The 18534-nt window shown below is 36.4% G+C and overlaps 1 protein-coding gene across 4 annotated transcripts in view; it reads right to left on the reverse strand.

Annotated features, from left to right (window-relative positions):
* COG5 (component of oligomeric golgi complex 5) overlaps positions 1 to 18534 on the reverse strand; it is a 277016-nt gene that overhangs the window by 100897 nt on the left and 157585 nt on the right. For all 4 annotated transcript variants that reach the window (XR_014816125.1, XR_014816126.1, XM_021102595.2 and 1 more), the window contains exons 9-11: positions 16249 to 16361; positions 15922 to 15999; positions 1418 to 1499 (exon numbers count right to left, since the gene is read on the reverse strand). Coding sequence is in view for 2 of the 4 variants with exons in the window: in XM_021102595.2 (XP_020958254.2) it covers positions 1418 to 1499; positions 15922 to 15999; positions 16249 to 16361 (273 nt within the window). In the remaining 2 variants the exon portion in view is untranslated. The remainder of the gene's footprint in view (positions 1 to 1417; positions 1500 to 15921; positions 16000 to 16248; positions 16362 to 18534) is intronic.

Below are 18534 nucleotides of genomic sequence, written 5' to 3' on the forward strand. Positions count from 1 at the left end.
TAAAAAATGGACTACTGATAATACGCAATGACACGAATAAATCTTTAACTCTGTTGGTATAAAAGAACTCATACTGCATGATTACATTTTTATGAAATCTAGGAAAGGCAAACTTAAATATATATAAATATTTTGTCTTTTGTCCTCTTAGGGCCGTGCCCGTGGCATATGGAGGTTACCAGGCTAGGGGTCTAATCGGAGCTGTAGCTGCTGGCCTTCGCCAGAGCCTTGTCTGCGACCTACACCACAGCTCACAGCAACGCCAGATCCTTAACCCACTGAGCAGGGATCAAATCCACCATCTCATGGTTCCTAGTCGGATTCGTTTCCACTGCGCCAGGAAGGGGAACTGCATGGCAAATTTACATTGATAGAAAGCTTATTAGCTATGGGGAGCCAGGAGGTGGGAAGAGGACATTAACTAGTGCATGAGGGACATCTGGGGGATGATGGCAATGTTCTACATCTTAATTGTGATGTGGTCCTAAGGATATAAACAACTGTCAAAATGCATAGATTTTTCGGCTCAAAATTGTGAATTTTACTGTATGTAAAATATATCTCAAAAAAGCTGACTAAAACAGATCGCTAATGCAGGGTATTCTCTGAGTAGTGTGGTTTATACTTGCAGATGGGATGAAACAGTCCCTAAATAAACCCTGGCCACGCATGAAGACCTCCTCTGTATTCACAGCTTTACTACATACTTTTTTGAAATCCAAGTAGGGAGGCAGAGAGTGTGGTTATTCAATCTGGGGTTGTGAGGGACTAAGTATTTCCATATACTAGGTACTTTCAGTAAATATGAATAAAAAACTAAACTCAATGCAAACTCTTGAAACCCTTTTAAAAGGTCTAGGAACATCCAATGCTTTTACATTCAGTGATTAGACAAAAACACTTAGCAGATACTAGTTAGTTTGTATATATCACTGCTTAGAACTATGCTGTGCTGTTATTTCATTACAGAAACAAACTAAGAAAAATTTTGATATTTGGTTAAAAGCAACTTTAAATTCATGATGTAGGTATTTCATCTGTTCCTTCATCAAATCTTCATTTTAACAACAAGGAAAAAGTTATAAATTCTCTGCATTCTAATATCTCTATGTTAGGAATGAAAATACTCTACAGGCATTAACTAAATTCTTCAACATCAAACACTCTTTACATAGGAAAAACGCAGACAAAGTTCTTCTGACTAAATTATGCAGAATTAACTTATTCTTCTGGAGAATTTTATTCCACAAATTAAGTATGTTAAAAATATAAAAATTATATACAACTCTTAGAACTGAATATGTAGGTAACATAAAAAAGGACAATGAGCCAGGAGTTTTTAAAAATATATGTTTTATAAATTTTAAAGTAAATGAAAAACTTTGTAATGATTTTGTAAAATAAATACTATACTTACAATTTGTTGCTTTATGAAATTGAGAAGAAAGTGCTTGAGTAACTGAATTCCAAAACGTGTATAAAATTTCAGAGTGTCCATCCTATGACCCAAAAAATGAGATATATTCATGAAATTAAAAAAAAAATTAATGGAGAAGACATAGCATTGAAAATGTATTAAAACATATTTAAGTTAAAATTCCTAAGACATCTAACTATCAAATAGTGGAACTGTTAAGTAACTAAGCAGAAATATGTTTATGTCTCAATCATGTCTCATATTCAGGTTAGCAGTCATCACCCTTCTCTGCTACTCACTAGCTATGTGAGTTTGAGCAGCCAAAAAGTAAAACAACAACAAAAAGAAATGGATATTGTGTATCATCAAAAAGTCAAATCAAATCATTGCTAATTTCTTATAAAGTGATGGCAAAACTGATTTTATGCAAAGATTTTATGCAACACGTGCACAGTATATCATACGCATGAGTTTAAAGAGGATCTTTTTCCAACAAAGACTTACTGTATAGCACAGGAAACCACATTCATTCAATTTCTTACAATAACCTATAACGGAAAAGAATCTAAAGACTAATAAATAGAGACAATAGATATGTAAAATGGAATCACTTTGCTATACACCTGAAACTAACACAACACTGTAAATCAACTATAATTTTTTTTTCTTTTTCTTTTTAGGGCAGCACCTGTGGCATATGGAAGTTCCCAGGCTAGGGATCTAATCAGAATTGCAGCTGCCGGCCTATGTCACAGCCACAGCCACACCAGATCTATGCCACACCTGCAACATTCACTGCAGCTCATGGCAACGCTAGAACCTTAAACAGGTGGGGCCAGGGGATTGAACCTGTGCCCTCATGGATACTAGTCAAGTTCATTACTGCAGAGTCACAACAGAAACTCCCATACTTTAATTTTTTTTTTTTTTTTTAGTAGATGTTTTTCATCATATTGAAGAACTATTATAATACATCACATTAACAGAATGAAGGACAAAGCCATGTAATCATCTCAACAGATGTACAAAAAAGCAGTCTGACAAAATTCAATACACTTTCATGATAAAACCACTAATAAGGTAGGAATATGCTACATAATTATCTCAACATAGTAAAAGCAACACATGAAAAGTCTACAACTAACATCATAATGGTAAAAATCTGAAAGCTTTCCCTCTAAGATGAGAAAATTTGGTGGCTGTAGACACACACACACAAAACCCACAAAAACAAACAAACAAAAAAACCCTTGGGTCAATATTTTTTTCCTTCCTCTTTTTTTTTGTGGCTACACCAGAGGCATATGCAAGTTCCCAGGCCAGGGCAAATCATAGCTGCAGCTGCTGGCCTACACCTCAGCCACAACAACACAGGATCTGAGCTGCATCTGTAACCTATGCTGCAGCTTGCAGCCACGCCGGATCCTTAACCCACTGAGCGAGGCCAGGGATCGAACCCACATCCTCATGGATACTAGTCAGGTGAAATAAGCCAGCCACAAAAGGACAAATACTATATTATTCCAGTTATATGAAGGATCTAGAATAGACAAATTCATAGAGACAAAAAGCAGAACAGAGATTACCAGGATTGGAGAAAGAGGAAAGTGGGGAGTTACCACTTCATGAGTTAGTGTTTTGTTTTGGTTTGTTTTAATTTTATGGCAATACCTGCAGCATATAGAAGTTCCTGGGCCAGGGATTGAATCTGAGCCACAACTGTGACTTAAGGTGCAGTATGTTTTCTACTAGGAGTTTTACAATTTCTGGTCTCAGATGCAGGGCTTTAATTCACTTTGAATTAATTTTTGAATTTGGTTTAAGGTAAGGGTTCAATTTCCTTATTTTTCACAGAGAGATCGTTTTTCTGGTACCCTTTTTTTTTTTTTCTTAAGTAAAGGGGGAACTGGGGGACTCAAGGTCTCAGGGACCAAGAGCACTGCCTCAAGAAACCACACTGCTTTTACTGTGTTCTTTAGGATTTTGTCAAGTGAGAAAGGGGTTGTAGGTGCAGGATATAGGTTATTTTAAATTATTTTAAAACTCACATAGCTGGTTGCTGATTGAGCTTTTATTCTGACCTTTAGGCATTTAACAATCATTAGCATTTGAGGAAGCTTAGTATCAGCTATCTATGCATAGCATCTAGAGAATCACCATTGTGCTTCTGCAGACCGCAGCACCTATCTGCAGCAACCCAGTGCACCTAGGTTTGCACCTTGGTTCTCCTTGCTAATGTATACCCTGCTAATGACCCCTCATAAACCCTTTGGGGCCATGAGGCTCCTCTTCCTTTTATTCTTAAGAGGATGTATCATGCTGTATCTGGCACCTTTTGTTGAAGAAACTATCAAGTCTGTGTGACTTTTTAATCTATGTACTATTATTTGTCTTATTTTATCTGAAATTAATACTGTCCCTATGGCTTTCACTTTAGAAATGTTTGTCAATTCATTTATTTTTATTCTTTCTATGTCATTTGCTTTTTTGATGTTACTCTGATAACATTTTATTTTTAAACACTTTGTCTTTTAATAAGAAATTACAAATCAAATATGTTTACCTAACAGGTTGCTTTTGCTTTTATCATCTCCTTTTATGCTTTCTTTGTTATCTGTGTTTGAACTGTGTATTATTTTTGTTTGCTTTTATCTTCCCCAGAGGCTTTTTCTTGTATTTGTTTTGAGTATGTCATTATCTATTCCTACAATTAATCATAAAATCATTTGAAGTAAATCATGTTTGTAATTCCATGGAATTACTGAAATAGATTTCTAGAAATAACAGGAATTCTTCAAAGCTTTTTAGAATTACCAAAGTTAATAAGAAAATTCTAAATCTGAGACTTTCGCTGTCCCCCCGCCCTCATTTTTTCTTTTTTGTCTGCACCCACAGCAAATGGAAGTACCTGGGCTAGGGATGGAATCTGAGCCACAACTGAAACCTACACCACAGCTGTTACAACACTGGATCCTTAACTCACTGCCAGACAGAGGATCAAACCCATGCTACCACAGAGACAATGCCAGATCATTAACCCACTAAGCCACAGCAAGAATTCCTAAACATGCCCTTTTGAAAGAAAACACTGAGTCCCAGACAATCTGGCTACTTCTTCCTTCTTAGTGAGAAATCACCCAAAACCTCAAAGTGAAGAAGTAGGTACTTTTAAACAGAGAAGAACCTAGACAAAGTGCCTACACTCTAGAAATATATTTGAAACTTAACTGAGAATTAACGTTTTCTGAATGTCCATTATGTAATAAGCGATACCAGATATTATCTCATTTAAAACTTGGAACAACCACTAGAATATAAGCTCCATTCATGACAGCAGAGGCCCCATTTTGTTGTTTTAAATTAGCTTTCTTTTTCTAATTAGCCTTATGGTAAAGCCTCATTCAATCCTCCAGATTTTTTTTTTTTTTTTTGGTCTTTTTTTAGGGCTGCACCCATGGCACGTGGGTAGGGGTAGGGGTTGAATTGGAGCTATAGCTGCTGGCCTACACAGCTACAGCTTGTAGCTTGAATCCTGTATCACCAAAGCAGGATTCAAGCTGCATCTGCAACCTACATCACAGCTCATGGCAATGACAGATCCTAAACTGACTGAGTGAGGCCAGGGATTGAACCCACGTCGTCAATGATACCAGTTGGGTTCGTTACTGCTGAGCCACGACAGGAATTCCCAATCCTCCAAAATTTTTAAGCTCTTGTTTTTTCCATACTCTTTTCTTTTTTCTTTCTTTCTTTCTTTTTTTTTTTTGTCTCTTTTTTTTTCATCTTCCCTAGGGCTGCGCTTGTGGCATATGGAGATTCCCAGGATAGGGGTCTAATTAGAGCTGTAGCTGCCGGCCTACACCACAGCCACAGCAACGCCAGGTCCGAGCTGCGCCTGCAACCTACACCACAGCTCATGGCAATGCTGGATCCTTAACCCACTGAGCAAGGCCAGGGATTGAACCTGCAACCTCATGGTTCCTAGTCAGATTCGTTAATTAACCACTGTGCCAGGACAGGAACTCCTCTTTTTTTTCCTTCTTTTTTAACGCTGCATTCTGAATAATTTAATCAATTATATATGCCAGGCTGCTAATTTCTGCTAATAATATAAAATATCCATTTAACCTATCTGCTGAAATTTTATTTCAATGATTTTATTTATTTATTACTTTGTTTTTGCTTTTTAGGGCCTCAACTGTGGCATAACGAAGTTCCCAGGCTAGGGGTCAAATCGGAGCTGCAACTGTCGGCCTACGCCACAGCCATAGCAACATTGGGATCTAAGCTGCGACCTACACCATAGGTCAAGGCAATGCTGGAAGCTTAACCTACTGAGCAAGGCCAGGGATTTAACCTGCATCCTCATAGATACTAGTTGGGTTCCTAACGTGCTGAGCCCCAAGGGGAACTCCCTCAATGATTTTATTTTTAATTTCTAAATGTTCTACTTGGTTCTTCTTTGACCTACCTCGTCATTTCTTAAGTCATTTGTTTCTCACTTTTTATTCCATTCTTTACTTCTAAAATGTATACAGATATTTTAGATTCTTTATTGCTAAATTCTAACATCTGAAATCCATAATGTCCTTCAGAAGTTCTTTAGGAATCTAAAACCTGTTTTTCATTGTCTTTATTTTTCCTGGTGACTCTCGATCATAGCTTCTAGTTTATTTATAGGACTGGTGATTTTTAACTGTGAGATCATAGTTGGCTGACCTTAACATGTGGAGAATTCTGATAGCAAAAACTAGAAATGCTTCTTCTACAGAGGATCTGTGTTTATTTCTCGTGGGAGTAGGTACTGTTGGTACTGTTACCAACCAAGGAACATGTGAGCCACAGTCACAGGTCTCAGTTTAATGCAAGATTCCTCCATCACAGTAGAGCCCCAGCGCCCAGTGGCCAGAGACCATTGCTGATGTGGGCATGTGACCCCAGGGCAACTCCGGCTTTTGCAATGACTTAGAGCTCACAAATCTCCACTGCAGTTTCAACTACTCTATCCGCTTATGGATATCTATGTATGTATAGGCCCCTCAGAGATTTTCTTACTTTTTTCAAAGCCGAGAGCATATTAAAAATTATGCTTTTCTAACATCTAAAATTTGTTTTACAGCAGGATGAGAGCCTTTAAAAATAAATAGCCCCCAATGGCACAACCTTGTAAATCAACTATGCTTTAATTAAAAACAAAAACAAAAACGAAAACTAGTCCCCATACTGGTAAAGTGAAAATCTTCTAACACATATGGATACAACTGTTTATTGATAGGATGTGACTTAGAAATGTAACTGGCTTATTGCTACCTGATCTTGTAAATCAAAATGCCACTGATAAATAGTTAAACATTTTTCTCATAATATTAAAGATTTCATATTTGGCTGTTCTAAATTTTTTTCTGAGTCCTATGTACTATTACCCAATCATTTGAAACGTCTAAAAGGGCAAAAGAAATCACATTCTTTTTCATAGTTAAAATTCTTCTTAGTACTATAGCTGCTCAAAATGCTGAACACATTCCAAATAAAGCCTAATACATCCTACACACATGATTACAAGATTCTGTTCGATGATAAAAATTGCTGGCTTAGAAAATGAAAGTATCATATCTATACTCCCACATACAGCTAAATTGGCTTAATTCTACAGATGAGAATCCACAACCTTTTTCCAATGTGTGGATCTTGAATAATTTGTCAATAATTTGCTACACTCACTTTCAAACAAAGTGTTACATATAGTATTGATAATTACATAGTGATACTAGAACTTTTAACTGGTTTTAAAAAATACCAAAACTGAATTTTTGATGTCTAAAAACTAATTTAAAATGAAATGAGGAGTTCCCGTCATGGCGCAGCGGAAACAAATCCAACTAGGAACCATGAGTTTGTGGGTTCGATCTCTGGTCTTGCTGTGGCTCTGGCGTAGGCTGGCAGCTATAGCTCCGATTAGATCCCTAGCCTGGGAACCTCCATATGCCATGGGTGCAGCCCTAAAAGGACAAAAGCCAAAAAATAAATAAATAAATTAAGTGAGTACAACAGAAATTGACAGAATACTATAAATCAACTACAATAAAAATAAAATAAAAATAAATAAAATGAATCCATTTTTCCATTTAAGTAAGCTTTGGAAAATATAATATGGAAAAGGGAAAAAAGTATATCCCATGTTTAAATGCCATAAGCAATTAATATGACTGACAGGCATAAAGGTGTGTTTTTCAAATTACAGTATGAACAGGAAATAATGGGCTAAACTTACAAGTTAGAGCATTTATTAAATTAAGCAGAAGTAGCATCAGTTTTCTTAATTAAGGAAAAACTTTTGAAAGGCTCTACATCAAAACTATTCTCTTAAGATTTGTTATACCTGATATAATTGGCCCAGTTTTATTTTATACTCAATCCATTTACGCCCTCTTTACATCTTAAGTACTCTTTATAACATGATGAACATCTACTATAAAACCTTCTGAACTTATAAAGCATTCCAGAAACTATCATCATGTAGGATCATTTTTTCTCCTTTTGTACATTACTATGATTAGACTATGAATTCTATCATCTGAAATCAGACATCTTAAAAACAGCAAGGCAGATTAGGCAGTATTATCTTCAAAAATGAAGTTTTTAAAGTAAATACGTTTTTTGTCCTAATAAAAGAACAGTAATTTAACAATTCTCACAAGACCTCACAGAATGAAGGAAAATCATTTTCATTGTTTTCATGACTATAAAATTACCAAATGTTAGATCATAAACTCATGATTCCTTAGTAAAGTGAGACATACAACCATGAAACACTGACAGTAAATCCTTGATACTGTCTTAAGGAAGCATGACTTCTTAATTTCTGAATCTCAACATGAGTATCATTTTATTAAAACCATTAAAACAACTGACTTTCTCACATGGTAGGGTTCTTTATTACCTTACAGTCTATTTGTGACCTTTGAATAAAAGTTTCAAAGATTAAAAAGAACAATTAAAATAATAATCATGATTACTGAGCCAATCTCTGAATTAAATTTCCATTATCTAACTTTCCCTCAGAATACATCAGATCTAAGGGTAGAATTATCATCTTCATTTGATATTTGACATTCTGAAAGATTACAGAACCTACTCATGGTTGCAGAATCAATGAAGGAAATCTTAGCTCTGATTGATACTAAGGCTCAAGGAGCCAGTTCTTAATCACCGTACTATCCTGCCTTTAACACTACTTGAACAGGTATTCAGAAAGGTGACCTTTCACATATTTGGCAGTCCAAATGCTAAAAATAACTACACTTAATAAAAATTATTCCAGAATATTTTAAGATATTTTAAGCACCGAATCAACTTTAACAATTGAATATTAAATAATGAGCATGGCAAGGCAGTCCGTTCATTCTCCTACAGATAAAGTCTTAGAAATTTAACTAATCGAATTTTCCCCATAAACATAATCTTTTAAAAATCCATAAGGAAATACAAATCAAATCAATGAGATAGCAGTACATATTTATTAGCATAGCTAAAGCCCCAAACACTGACAATACCAAATGCTAGTGAAGATGTGGAACAACGCGAATTCTGTTTCTCTGCTGGTGAGAATGCAAAATGATGCAGTCATGATGGGAGACTGTTTGGCCATTTCTTTTTTTCTTTTTTTTTTTTTTTTGTCTTTTTTGCTATTTCTTTGGGCCGCTCCCGCGGCATATGGAGGTTCCCAGGCTAGGAGTAGAATCGGAGCTGTAGCCACCGGCCTACGCCAGAGCCACAGCAACATGGGATCCGAGCCGCGTCTGCGACCTACACCACAGCTCACGGCAACACCGGATCATTAACCCACTGAGCAACGGCAGGGATCGAACCCGTGACCTCATGGTTCCTAGTCGGATTCGTTAACCACTGCGCCACGACGGGAACTCCGTGTTTGGCCATTTCTTACAAAGCTAAACATAGTCTAAAACACAGTAATCACAGTCCTTAGTATTTATTCAAATGAGCTCAAATTTATGTCCACACAAAAACCTGCACATGAATGTTTACAGCAGTTTTATTCACAACTGCCAAAAAATGGAAGCAACATGTCCTTCAACAGGTGAATGGGTGAACAAACTAGGTACATTCATATAATGAAATACTATTCAGTGATAAAAAGAAATAAGCAATTATGCAATGAAAAGACACGAAAGAACCTTAAATGCATATTACTAAATGAGAGAAACCAGTACGAAAAGACAACTTACTAAATGATTCTAATTATACGATACTCTGGAAAAGACAAAAGTCTAAAGCCAGTAAAAAGTGGGGGTAGTTCCCAGTGTGGTACAGCGGAAACAAATTCGATCCCTGGCCTCACACAGTGGGTTAAGGATCTGGCGTTGCTGTGAGCTGTGGTATAGGTCGCAGACATGGCTTGGATCCTGCATTGCTATGGCTGTGGTGTAGGCCTGCAGCTGTAGCTCCAATTCGACCCCTAGCCTGGTATCTTCCATGTGCGCCAGGAGTGGACCTAAAAAGCAAAAAAAAAAAAAAAAAAAAAGAAAGAAAGAAAAAAATCAGTGGTTGCCAGGGGTTAAGGAGATCAGTAGGTGAAGGATGAACAGGAAGAGTATAGAGGATTTTCAAAGAAATGAAACTACTGAACCTCTTTTGTATGATACTATAATGATGATACAAGAAATTACGCATTTGCATAATGCAGTAAGCAGCTTGCACTGATGCGGTGCATTTGTTACAACTGATGGACCATGATTGATGTATTATTGATAGCTAAAGTCCATAATTTATATTAGGATTAGCTCATTGTGTTGTACAGTTATGTTTTGCATAATGAATAACAGATGTTATAATAACCTAATAAATAAATCATATTTTCTGTTCATTTTTGTGTAAAACTTAAGTTGCTCTAAAAAATAAAGTCCAGGAGTTCCCGTCGTGGCTCAGTGGTTAACAAATCCGACTAGGAACCATGAGATTTCGGGGTCAATCCCTGGCCTTGCTCAGTGGGTTAAGGACCCAGCATTGCCGTGAGCTGTGGTGTAGGTTACAGACTCGGCTCGGATCCCAAGTTGCTGGGGCTCTGGCACAGGCTGGTGGCTACGGCTCCAATTCGACCCCTAGCCTGGGAACCTCCATATGTCACAGGAGTGGCCCTAGAAAAGGCAAAAAGACAAAAAATAAAAATAAAGATAAAAAATAAAGTCCATTAATTTTAAAAGAAATCTGTAGGTACTTAAGTACAATAAAAGAGTAATAATTGTAAAAAGCATTTAACAAAGGAAAATGCAAAGTAAGTTTTTTTTGAAAATAAGTTGGCAAGAAGTTAAGTTCCATCCCGTTTTACAGTGAATTACAGAAACATTAGAATCAAATGGCTTATTATTTTATAACTTTGAATACAGTAAATTCATTTTAAAAATCACTATTTTGTATACCTGAAACTAATATATTGGTAATTAACTGTAATTAAAATAAAGAACCAGAGGATTTTTTGAAAAAAAAAAAAAAAAAAAAAAGAATCAAATGGCTTAAAAACAAAGAAACCTGGAAAATGAATTTCTAACTTTCCTACCCGACATGATTTAATAGTGTAAGTTTGTTTATATTAATATTATAAACCAAAAGAAAATATCTGTTAACTGAGCTTTCAGTGAATTTCAAAATATGGACTTTTCCTTATAAAAATGTAATAAATAAATTAAAAAATTTTTTCTGAAGAATCTGAAAATAAATGTATATATGTATATATATATAACTGATTCACTTTGCTGTACACCTTAAATTAACACAACACTGTAAGTCACCTATACTCCTACAAAATTTTTAAAAAATGAACTTTTTCTGGTAGACTGCAATCTGATAAAAAGGTATTTGCTACAAATCATCTTTCTAGGAAAACAAAGCATTAATTTCTAAATAAATACTATAGAAAGCATATGACAAATTCTAAATCATTTTATTTTGAATTATTTACGCTGTTTTAATTTTTTTTTTTTTTTTTTTTTGTCTTTTTGCCTTTTCTGGGGCCGCACCCACGGCATATGGAGGTTCCCGGCCTATGCCACAGCCACAGCCACTTGGGTCCAAGCCACGTCTGCAACCTACACCACAGCTCACAGCAATGCCAGATCCTTAACCCACTAAGTGAGGCCAGGGATCAAACCCGCAACCTCATGGTTCTTAGTCGGATTCGTTAACCACTGCGCCACGACGGGAACACTTCTTTTTGCCTTTTCTAGGGCCGCACCCGAAGCACATGGAGATCCCCAGGCTAGGGGTCCAAATGGAGCAGCAGCCGCCAGCCTACTCCAGAGCCACAGCAACGTGGGATCCTCAACCCACTGAGCAAGGCCAGGGATCAAACCCATACCCCATGGTCCCCAGTCAGATTTGCTAATCACTGAGCCACGGCGGGAACTCCCTGATTTTTTTTTTTTTAATATATTCAAAGATTTAAAAAACTAAACTACTGGAGTTCCCGTCGTGGCGCAGTGGTTAACGAATCCGACTAGGAACCATGAGGTTGCAGGTTCGGTCCCTGCCCTTGCTCAGTGGATTAACGATCCGGCGTTGCCGTGAGCTGTGGTGTAGGTTGCAGACGCGGCTCGGATCCTGTGTTGCTGTGGCTCTGGCGTAGGCCGGTGGCTACAGCTCCGATTCAACCCCTAGCCTGGGAACCTCCATATGCCGCAGGAGCAGCCCAAGAAATAGCAACAACAACAACAACAACAACAACAACAACAACAAAAAAGACAAAAAGACAAAAAAAAAAAAAAAACTAAACCACTAAATCACAAAGAAATTTCAGTACCAGGAAATATCCTTAAAAACTGTAAAGCTGCAAAAAAAACTAATAGTGTAAAAACATTCTGTTTATAACCTTTTCTTCAAAAAGAAATTACAAGAGGCTCTTGGTCTAGATATTGACCTTCAATGACCCAAGACACCTGATACATGTCATCACCTTTTCAAGTTTAAATTTTTCTAAAGATCTTAAGGATCATTACTTAGGGCCTCAAATCATCGTAAAAATCCTACACTTTTTAATTTTTTTACAAAGGTTTTCCTGTCATTGATAACTATTTCAACCAAATAACATTCTTACATTGTTGTTTATCATATAATTAGCAAGAGTATGTGTTTACAGCTTTATAATAATGAAAGAGACTATTTGAAGAAATTATAGTGAATATACTAAAATTTATGTGCTGTCTTTGCAATTTATAATGGATATTTTTCCTAGAGTTTTTTTTTACTTTTTTCTTGCCCTGGAATTCCCAAATATATGGAGTCAAAAGTTATTTTGGACTTTTTAAAAAACATTGATTGTTTCTGAATACAGATGAGAACAATGAACCCCAAGCCCCAAGAAGGACTAAATTTTTATTAATAAATATTACCTTAAAAAAATTATCAGGAGTTCCTTTCATGGCCCAGGGAAAAGGAATCTGACTAGTATCCATGAGGACACAGGTTTGATCCCTGGCCTTTCTCAGTGGGCTAAGGATCTGGAGTTGCCATGAGCTATGGTGTAGGTCACGAATGGAGCTTGGATCTGGTGTTGCTGTGACTGTTGGGTAGACCAGCAGCTATAGGTCTAAATTGACCCCTAGTCTGGGAACCTCCATATGCTGTGGGTGTGGCCCTAAAAAGCCAAAAAAAAACCACAAAAAAACAAAAACAACAACAAAAAAAACAAGCAAAATTAACAAAAAACAGTATCAACTAAACTGTAAAGTTATTTTAAAATTTATAAATCTAAATATTTATGTGTGTTGCATATGACTACATTCTTAAAAAACAGTGTGAAAAAGTAATTTTTATTGGTTTTATTTTAAATAAGATTTTGTAAGTAAATAAAAAGGATGAATGAAATGAAAGCATATATCCCTAGTCCTAATAAATCTTTTTAATCAGTTATAATTCACACACTTTAAAAACCTGGCCCATATAAGTTGCCAGTCTTCATTCACTCTGATTTTTGACAAGAATTGATACACGGGTTTTATGTAGAAACTTTGCCCAATGAAATAATTATAACAAACAAAAGTCTCTTTAAATGGCGTGTTATTTTTAATCTTTGCTTTAGACTCTTGAATATAATGGTTTCATTATAATTGTTATGTTGTTAACAGAATATTAAGTAAACTATTGAAAACAAATAAAAACATATACAAGGAATTAGATAGTAAAAGCCTGCAATCAAGCCACTCCATATAAAGATGCAAAGAATTTGGGTAGAAAGATGGCCACAGCCAGAAGAAATGAGCGATATTACCATGTGTAGCTGCTTGCCCATAAAAATGAAGATCTGCTATTAGTGCTCTCAGGCTCAAGGTGAGCGTCTATGGAAGTCAGTGTTCCACAAATGCTGTCACAACCTACTGGAGGAAGAATTAAGTGTGTCCTAACTCTAGTAGGAGAGGACTCTTAGAAGCTTGCATTTAGTGTTTCCTTCAGACTTCACCCTATGTACCTACCCTATGTTGATTCTGGTTCAGATACTTTTTCTTTTTTTTTCTTTTTAGGGCTGCACCAGCAACATGTGAAAGTTTCCAGGCTAGGGGTCAAATCAGAGCTGCAGTGGCCAGGCCAGCCTACGCCACAGCCATTGCAATGCAGGATCTGAGCTGCATCTGCCATCTACACCAACAGGTAACATAGGATCCTTAGCCCACTGAGCAAGGCCAGCGATCAATCCCGCATCCTCATGGATACTAGTCGGGTTTGTTTACCCTGAGCCCCAATGGGAACTCCCAGATACTTTTTTTCTTCCAGTTTTTATTGAGATATAACTGACATGTAGCACTGTATGAGTTTCAGGTACACAGCATAATGATTTGACTTACATACACCATCTATCACAATAAGTTTAGTGAACATCCAGCATCTCACATAGATACAGAATTAAAAAAACAGAAAAAAAAATTCTTTGTGGTGAAAACTCTTAGGATTTGCTCTCTTAACAACCTTCACATCTAACATAGAGCAGTGTTAATTATATTCATCATGCTACACATTTTATCCCTAGCATTTATTTATCTTGACATTGGAAGTTTGTACCTTCTGACTGCCTTCATTCAATATCCTCTCACCTTACCCCACTCCCAACCCTGTCTCTGGTAACCAAAAATCTGAGCTCTTTTTCAGTTTGTCTGTTTTTGCCATATAACTGACCTAAAACACTATGTTAGTTACTGTTGCACAACACAATGATTCGGTATTTCTGTATGATTAACAATAATCACCATGATATGTCACCACACAAAGATATTACATAATTATTGACTATATTCCTCAAACTGTATATCTCATAGCCATCACTCATTTACTCTGCAACTAGAAGTCTGTATCTTTAATCTCCCTTCTCTTCTTCTCTCCTCCCTTCCCTCTGGCAACCACCTATCTGTTCTCTGTAACTTTAACTTGATTTCTATTTTCTTACGTTTGTTCATTTGTTTTGTTTTTTAGATTCCCATATAAGTTAAATCATCCAGTATTTGTCTTCCTCTAACTTGCTTCATATACTTTCACTATAATATATTACAGCCACAAGCAGGACTATGTATTGAGTGCTGTGACTCCTCCTAACAAATCACCAAACTTGGGGGTGGTTTTAGAGATCCCCAACACAGGAAATAATATATTTCAAAATGAACTACAAAGGAAACTATCTACACCAGGATGCTGGAAACCTGGAGTTTGGCGCAAACTCGTTGTGGCGCAGTGGAAATGAATCCGAAAGTATTCATGAGGATGCGGGTTCGAGTGGGTCGGGGATCTGGCAGTACCATGAGCTGTTGTGTAGGTCAAAGATGCAGTTTGGATCCTGTGTGGCTGTGGCCAGCAGCTGTAGCTCTGATTTGACCTCTGGCCTGGGAACTTCCATATGCCACGGGTGTGGCTCAAAAAGCACACACACACACACACACACAAGATTTAATGATGAATAAAATAATTAGCTGTTCCAGTCATCATTATCAAAAACATAAAAATGAATCAATAAACTGTAGACTCAAAGATTTCTATGCATAGAAGGAATTTTTGTGCCCTATGAGGCAGTAGATTGGTAGATAACAGAAGGCAGACTTTAGAAAATGAAAAATTAATATAGCAATGTGCTTTATAGGAATAATTAACTGAGTGGATCCTACCATCTTCAGAGAAGACTTTATAAGACAATATAACAACCAATAAAAAAACCTCTTAAATGACAAAATTTTTCATCTTACTCTATTGGGACTTCAAAAAACTTTTACAATAAATCATTTATATGACAGAAAATGTGAAATTACAATACGCACTTCAGAAATTAGTCTATAAATAGTATTAGCTAGCATTTACTCAATAAACAAGCATGCAATGAAAACTTGTGGCTGTCAAGACATTTATTTCCCTTTAGCTATTTGATATGTAGCTTCTATGTAAGATAGAAACACAACACTGGTTCAGTATCTTCCTGAATTCTTCAATAAAGAGATAATATTTCCATTTAAACATACCTTAACTATTTCTTCAATGAAACAAATGTGAGAGACAGGATCTCTCTTCTTGGCTAATATTTTTTGTAGATGTTGTACCTAAAAAAGGAAAAGAGAGAGATAATGTATATAATGGAGTATTTTCAAATGAAATAAGTACAAAGCATTGGCATTAGAAAGAGTAAGGAAAAAAGCATTTTGCTACCACTCTTACAAACATTATAATCAGCTAGCATCGGTAATCTGAATGCTTAGAGATTTTTAAGAAACATGCCCAAGGTCATACAACTTAGAATAACCAGGAATTAACCTGTAATTAATGGTTTTTGAAATCTCTAAAATATCTACCTGGCCACAAACAGTAAAAATATGATCCACAAGTTTCTCCATATTGGTCCAGAGGGAAGCACGAAACACTGCAGTGTTTCCTGGCGTTGGCATCGTAGATCGTCCAGGACCCCCTGTTTATGTGACAAAAAGAACCATGAAAAACAAAAATTTCCAAACATAACAAAGTATATATTACAAAAAGCACATGAAGGCTAAAAACTGAGAAGTTCCTTTTTGATGAAATAATAATTTCTTTTCTTTCTTTCTTTTTTTTTAAATGACTGTACACATGGCATATGGAGGTGCCCAGGCTAGCAGTGGAATTGGAGCTACAGCTGCCAGTCTACGCCACAGCAAGGCAGGAACCTTATCTCACTGAGCGAGCCCAGGGATCGAACCTGCAACCTAACAGACATGATGTTGGGTTCTTAACCCGCTGAGCCACAATAGGAATTTCAAGAAATAAGAATTTCTTTTGAGTGATATAATAAAAAAAAATTTAACTTTTTGTGTTTAAGGAAGGGACATAAGATATCTCTCTCTCCCTCTGTCTCTCTCTCTCACAGACACACACACACTATAGCCAGCAAAGATAATACGGAGAACAGAATGAATGAAAAGGGTTTCCTAGAAGGGGGAGCTGGGGTGGTGGAAGACAGTTCCGGGTGAAAGGAACATGGACAGAAGTGGTAAGTCTCTGGACCACATAAGTGTTTTACATATTTCAAGATAAATTTAAATTTTGAAAGAATGAAAAAAACAAACTATAATTTAATACAAAAAATACAGAAACACATAAAACTAATGGTCAAATTAATAATACAACCACGCATGGGAAAATAATTAATTCAAGTAATTTTAATTTGCAGAATCCTGACTTTAGTAAGATATATTTAGGTGAAAAAAGAATTGTAACAGAGTATTACATGGTACTTAATAGATGTGTTGCTTGAAAGTAATGCTGAAACTAGTTTAGCTATATTTTAGAATGGTACAAACCAAGGCTTTCAGTATCAACTGAATAAAGATACAAATACGTAATGGGAATTAGACGTATTTGCCAATTCTGTTCTCTAAAAAGAGAGAAATGACAACTCTTTAATAGAAAAGAGTATTCTTAATACCCAAATTTTGAAATCCATGGCACCATTCCCCAATAAAAGAAACTCATTGGAAAAAAAAAAAAAAAAAAAACCTCATTGGGAAAAAAAAAAAAAAAGTGATTCCCTATCTGGAGCAGTGAAAACAGAAGATGAGGAGTTCCCGTCGTGGCGCAGTGGTTAACGAATCCGACTAGGAACCATGAGGTCGCGGGTTCGGTCCCTGCCCTTGCTCAGTGGGTTAAGGATCCGGCGTTGCCGTGAGCTGTGGTGTAGGTTGCAGACGCGGCTCGGATCCCGCGTTGCTGTGGCTCTGGCGTAGGCCGGTGGCTACAGCTCCGATTCAACCCCTAGCCTGGGAACCTCCATATGCCGCGGGAGCGGCCCAAGAAATAGCAACAACAACAACAAAAAAAAAAAAGACAAAAAAAAAAAAACAGAAGATGAACCTGGTATATATTGCACCAGAGAACAAAATACATGTTCAAAGACAAACAGGCAGGGAACTATAGCCAATCACTTGGGATGGAACATGACAGAGGGTAATTGAGAAAAAGAATGTATGTACACGTGTAACTGGGTCACTTCTGTATGGCAGAAACTGAGAGAACATTGTAAATCAACTACAATAAAAAATTCTTTTTAAAAGAGACAAATGGGAATCCCCGTCCAAAATAATAATGATGACAATGGTCTATAATATACTAGTTGATTAAAAAGTGTGGGAACTGATGCTTACAGAAGAGTGTCAGTTAATAAAAGCAGAAGGAATGACAAAATTAGAAAAAAGCAAATCATCACTTTATAACTGCTAACTAGTAAATAATTGAGGGAAAAATTATCACTGGACACTAAAACACTGGGTAAAATGTTACGGAGAACAGGATATTCACATGGTCTATCAAAATACGACCACAAATTACTTACTTATTACAAAGGAAAGAGTAGTTTTTATAAGAAGCAATCTGGCATACACCATAATAACCAATAAGCAATAATGAGACAAATTGACATAATTTTGGTGCTTCCTGCTATGATGTAATGAGAAATATACAACATTATCATCTTACCAGTTTGTTCACCCTGAATGAAATCATGAAGAAACAAATTCAGATTGTGGGGCTCTCCAAACGTGTTTATGCCTTAAAAGGCAAAAAAAGGCAGCAGGGTTGTTTTGGATTAAAGGAGAGCAGAGACAAGATAA

Source organism: Sus scrofa, chromosome 9, assembly GCF_054392235.1.
Source record: "Sus scrofa isolate SSC_HxYL_T2T_F1_AM1 chromosome 9, Sscrofa_HxYL_maternal_Yorkshire_Landrace_v2.0, whole genome shotgun sequence".
Taxonomy (NCBI): domain Eukaryota; kingdom Metazoa; phylum Chordata; class Mammalia; order Artiodactyla; family Suidae; genus Sus; species Sus scrofa.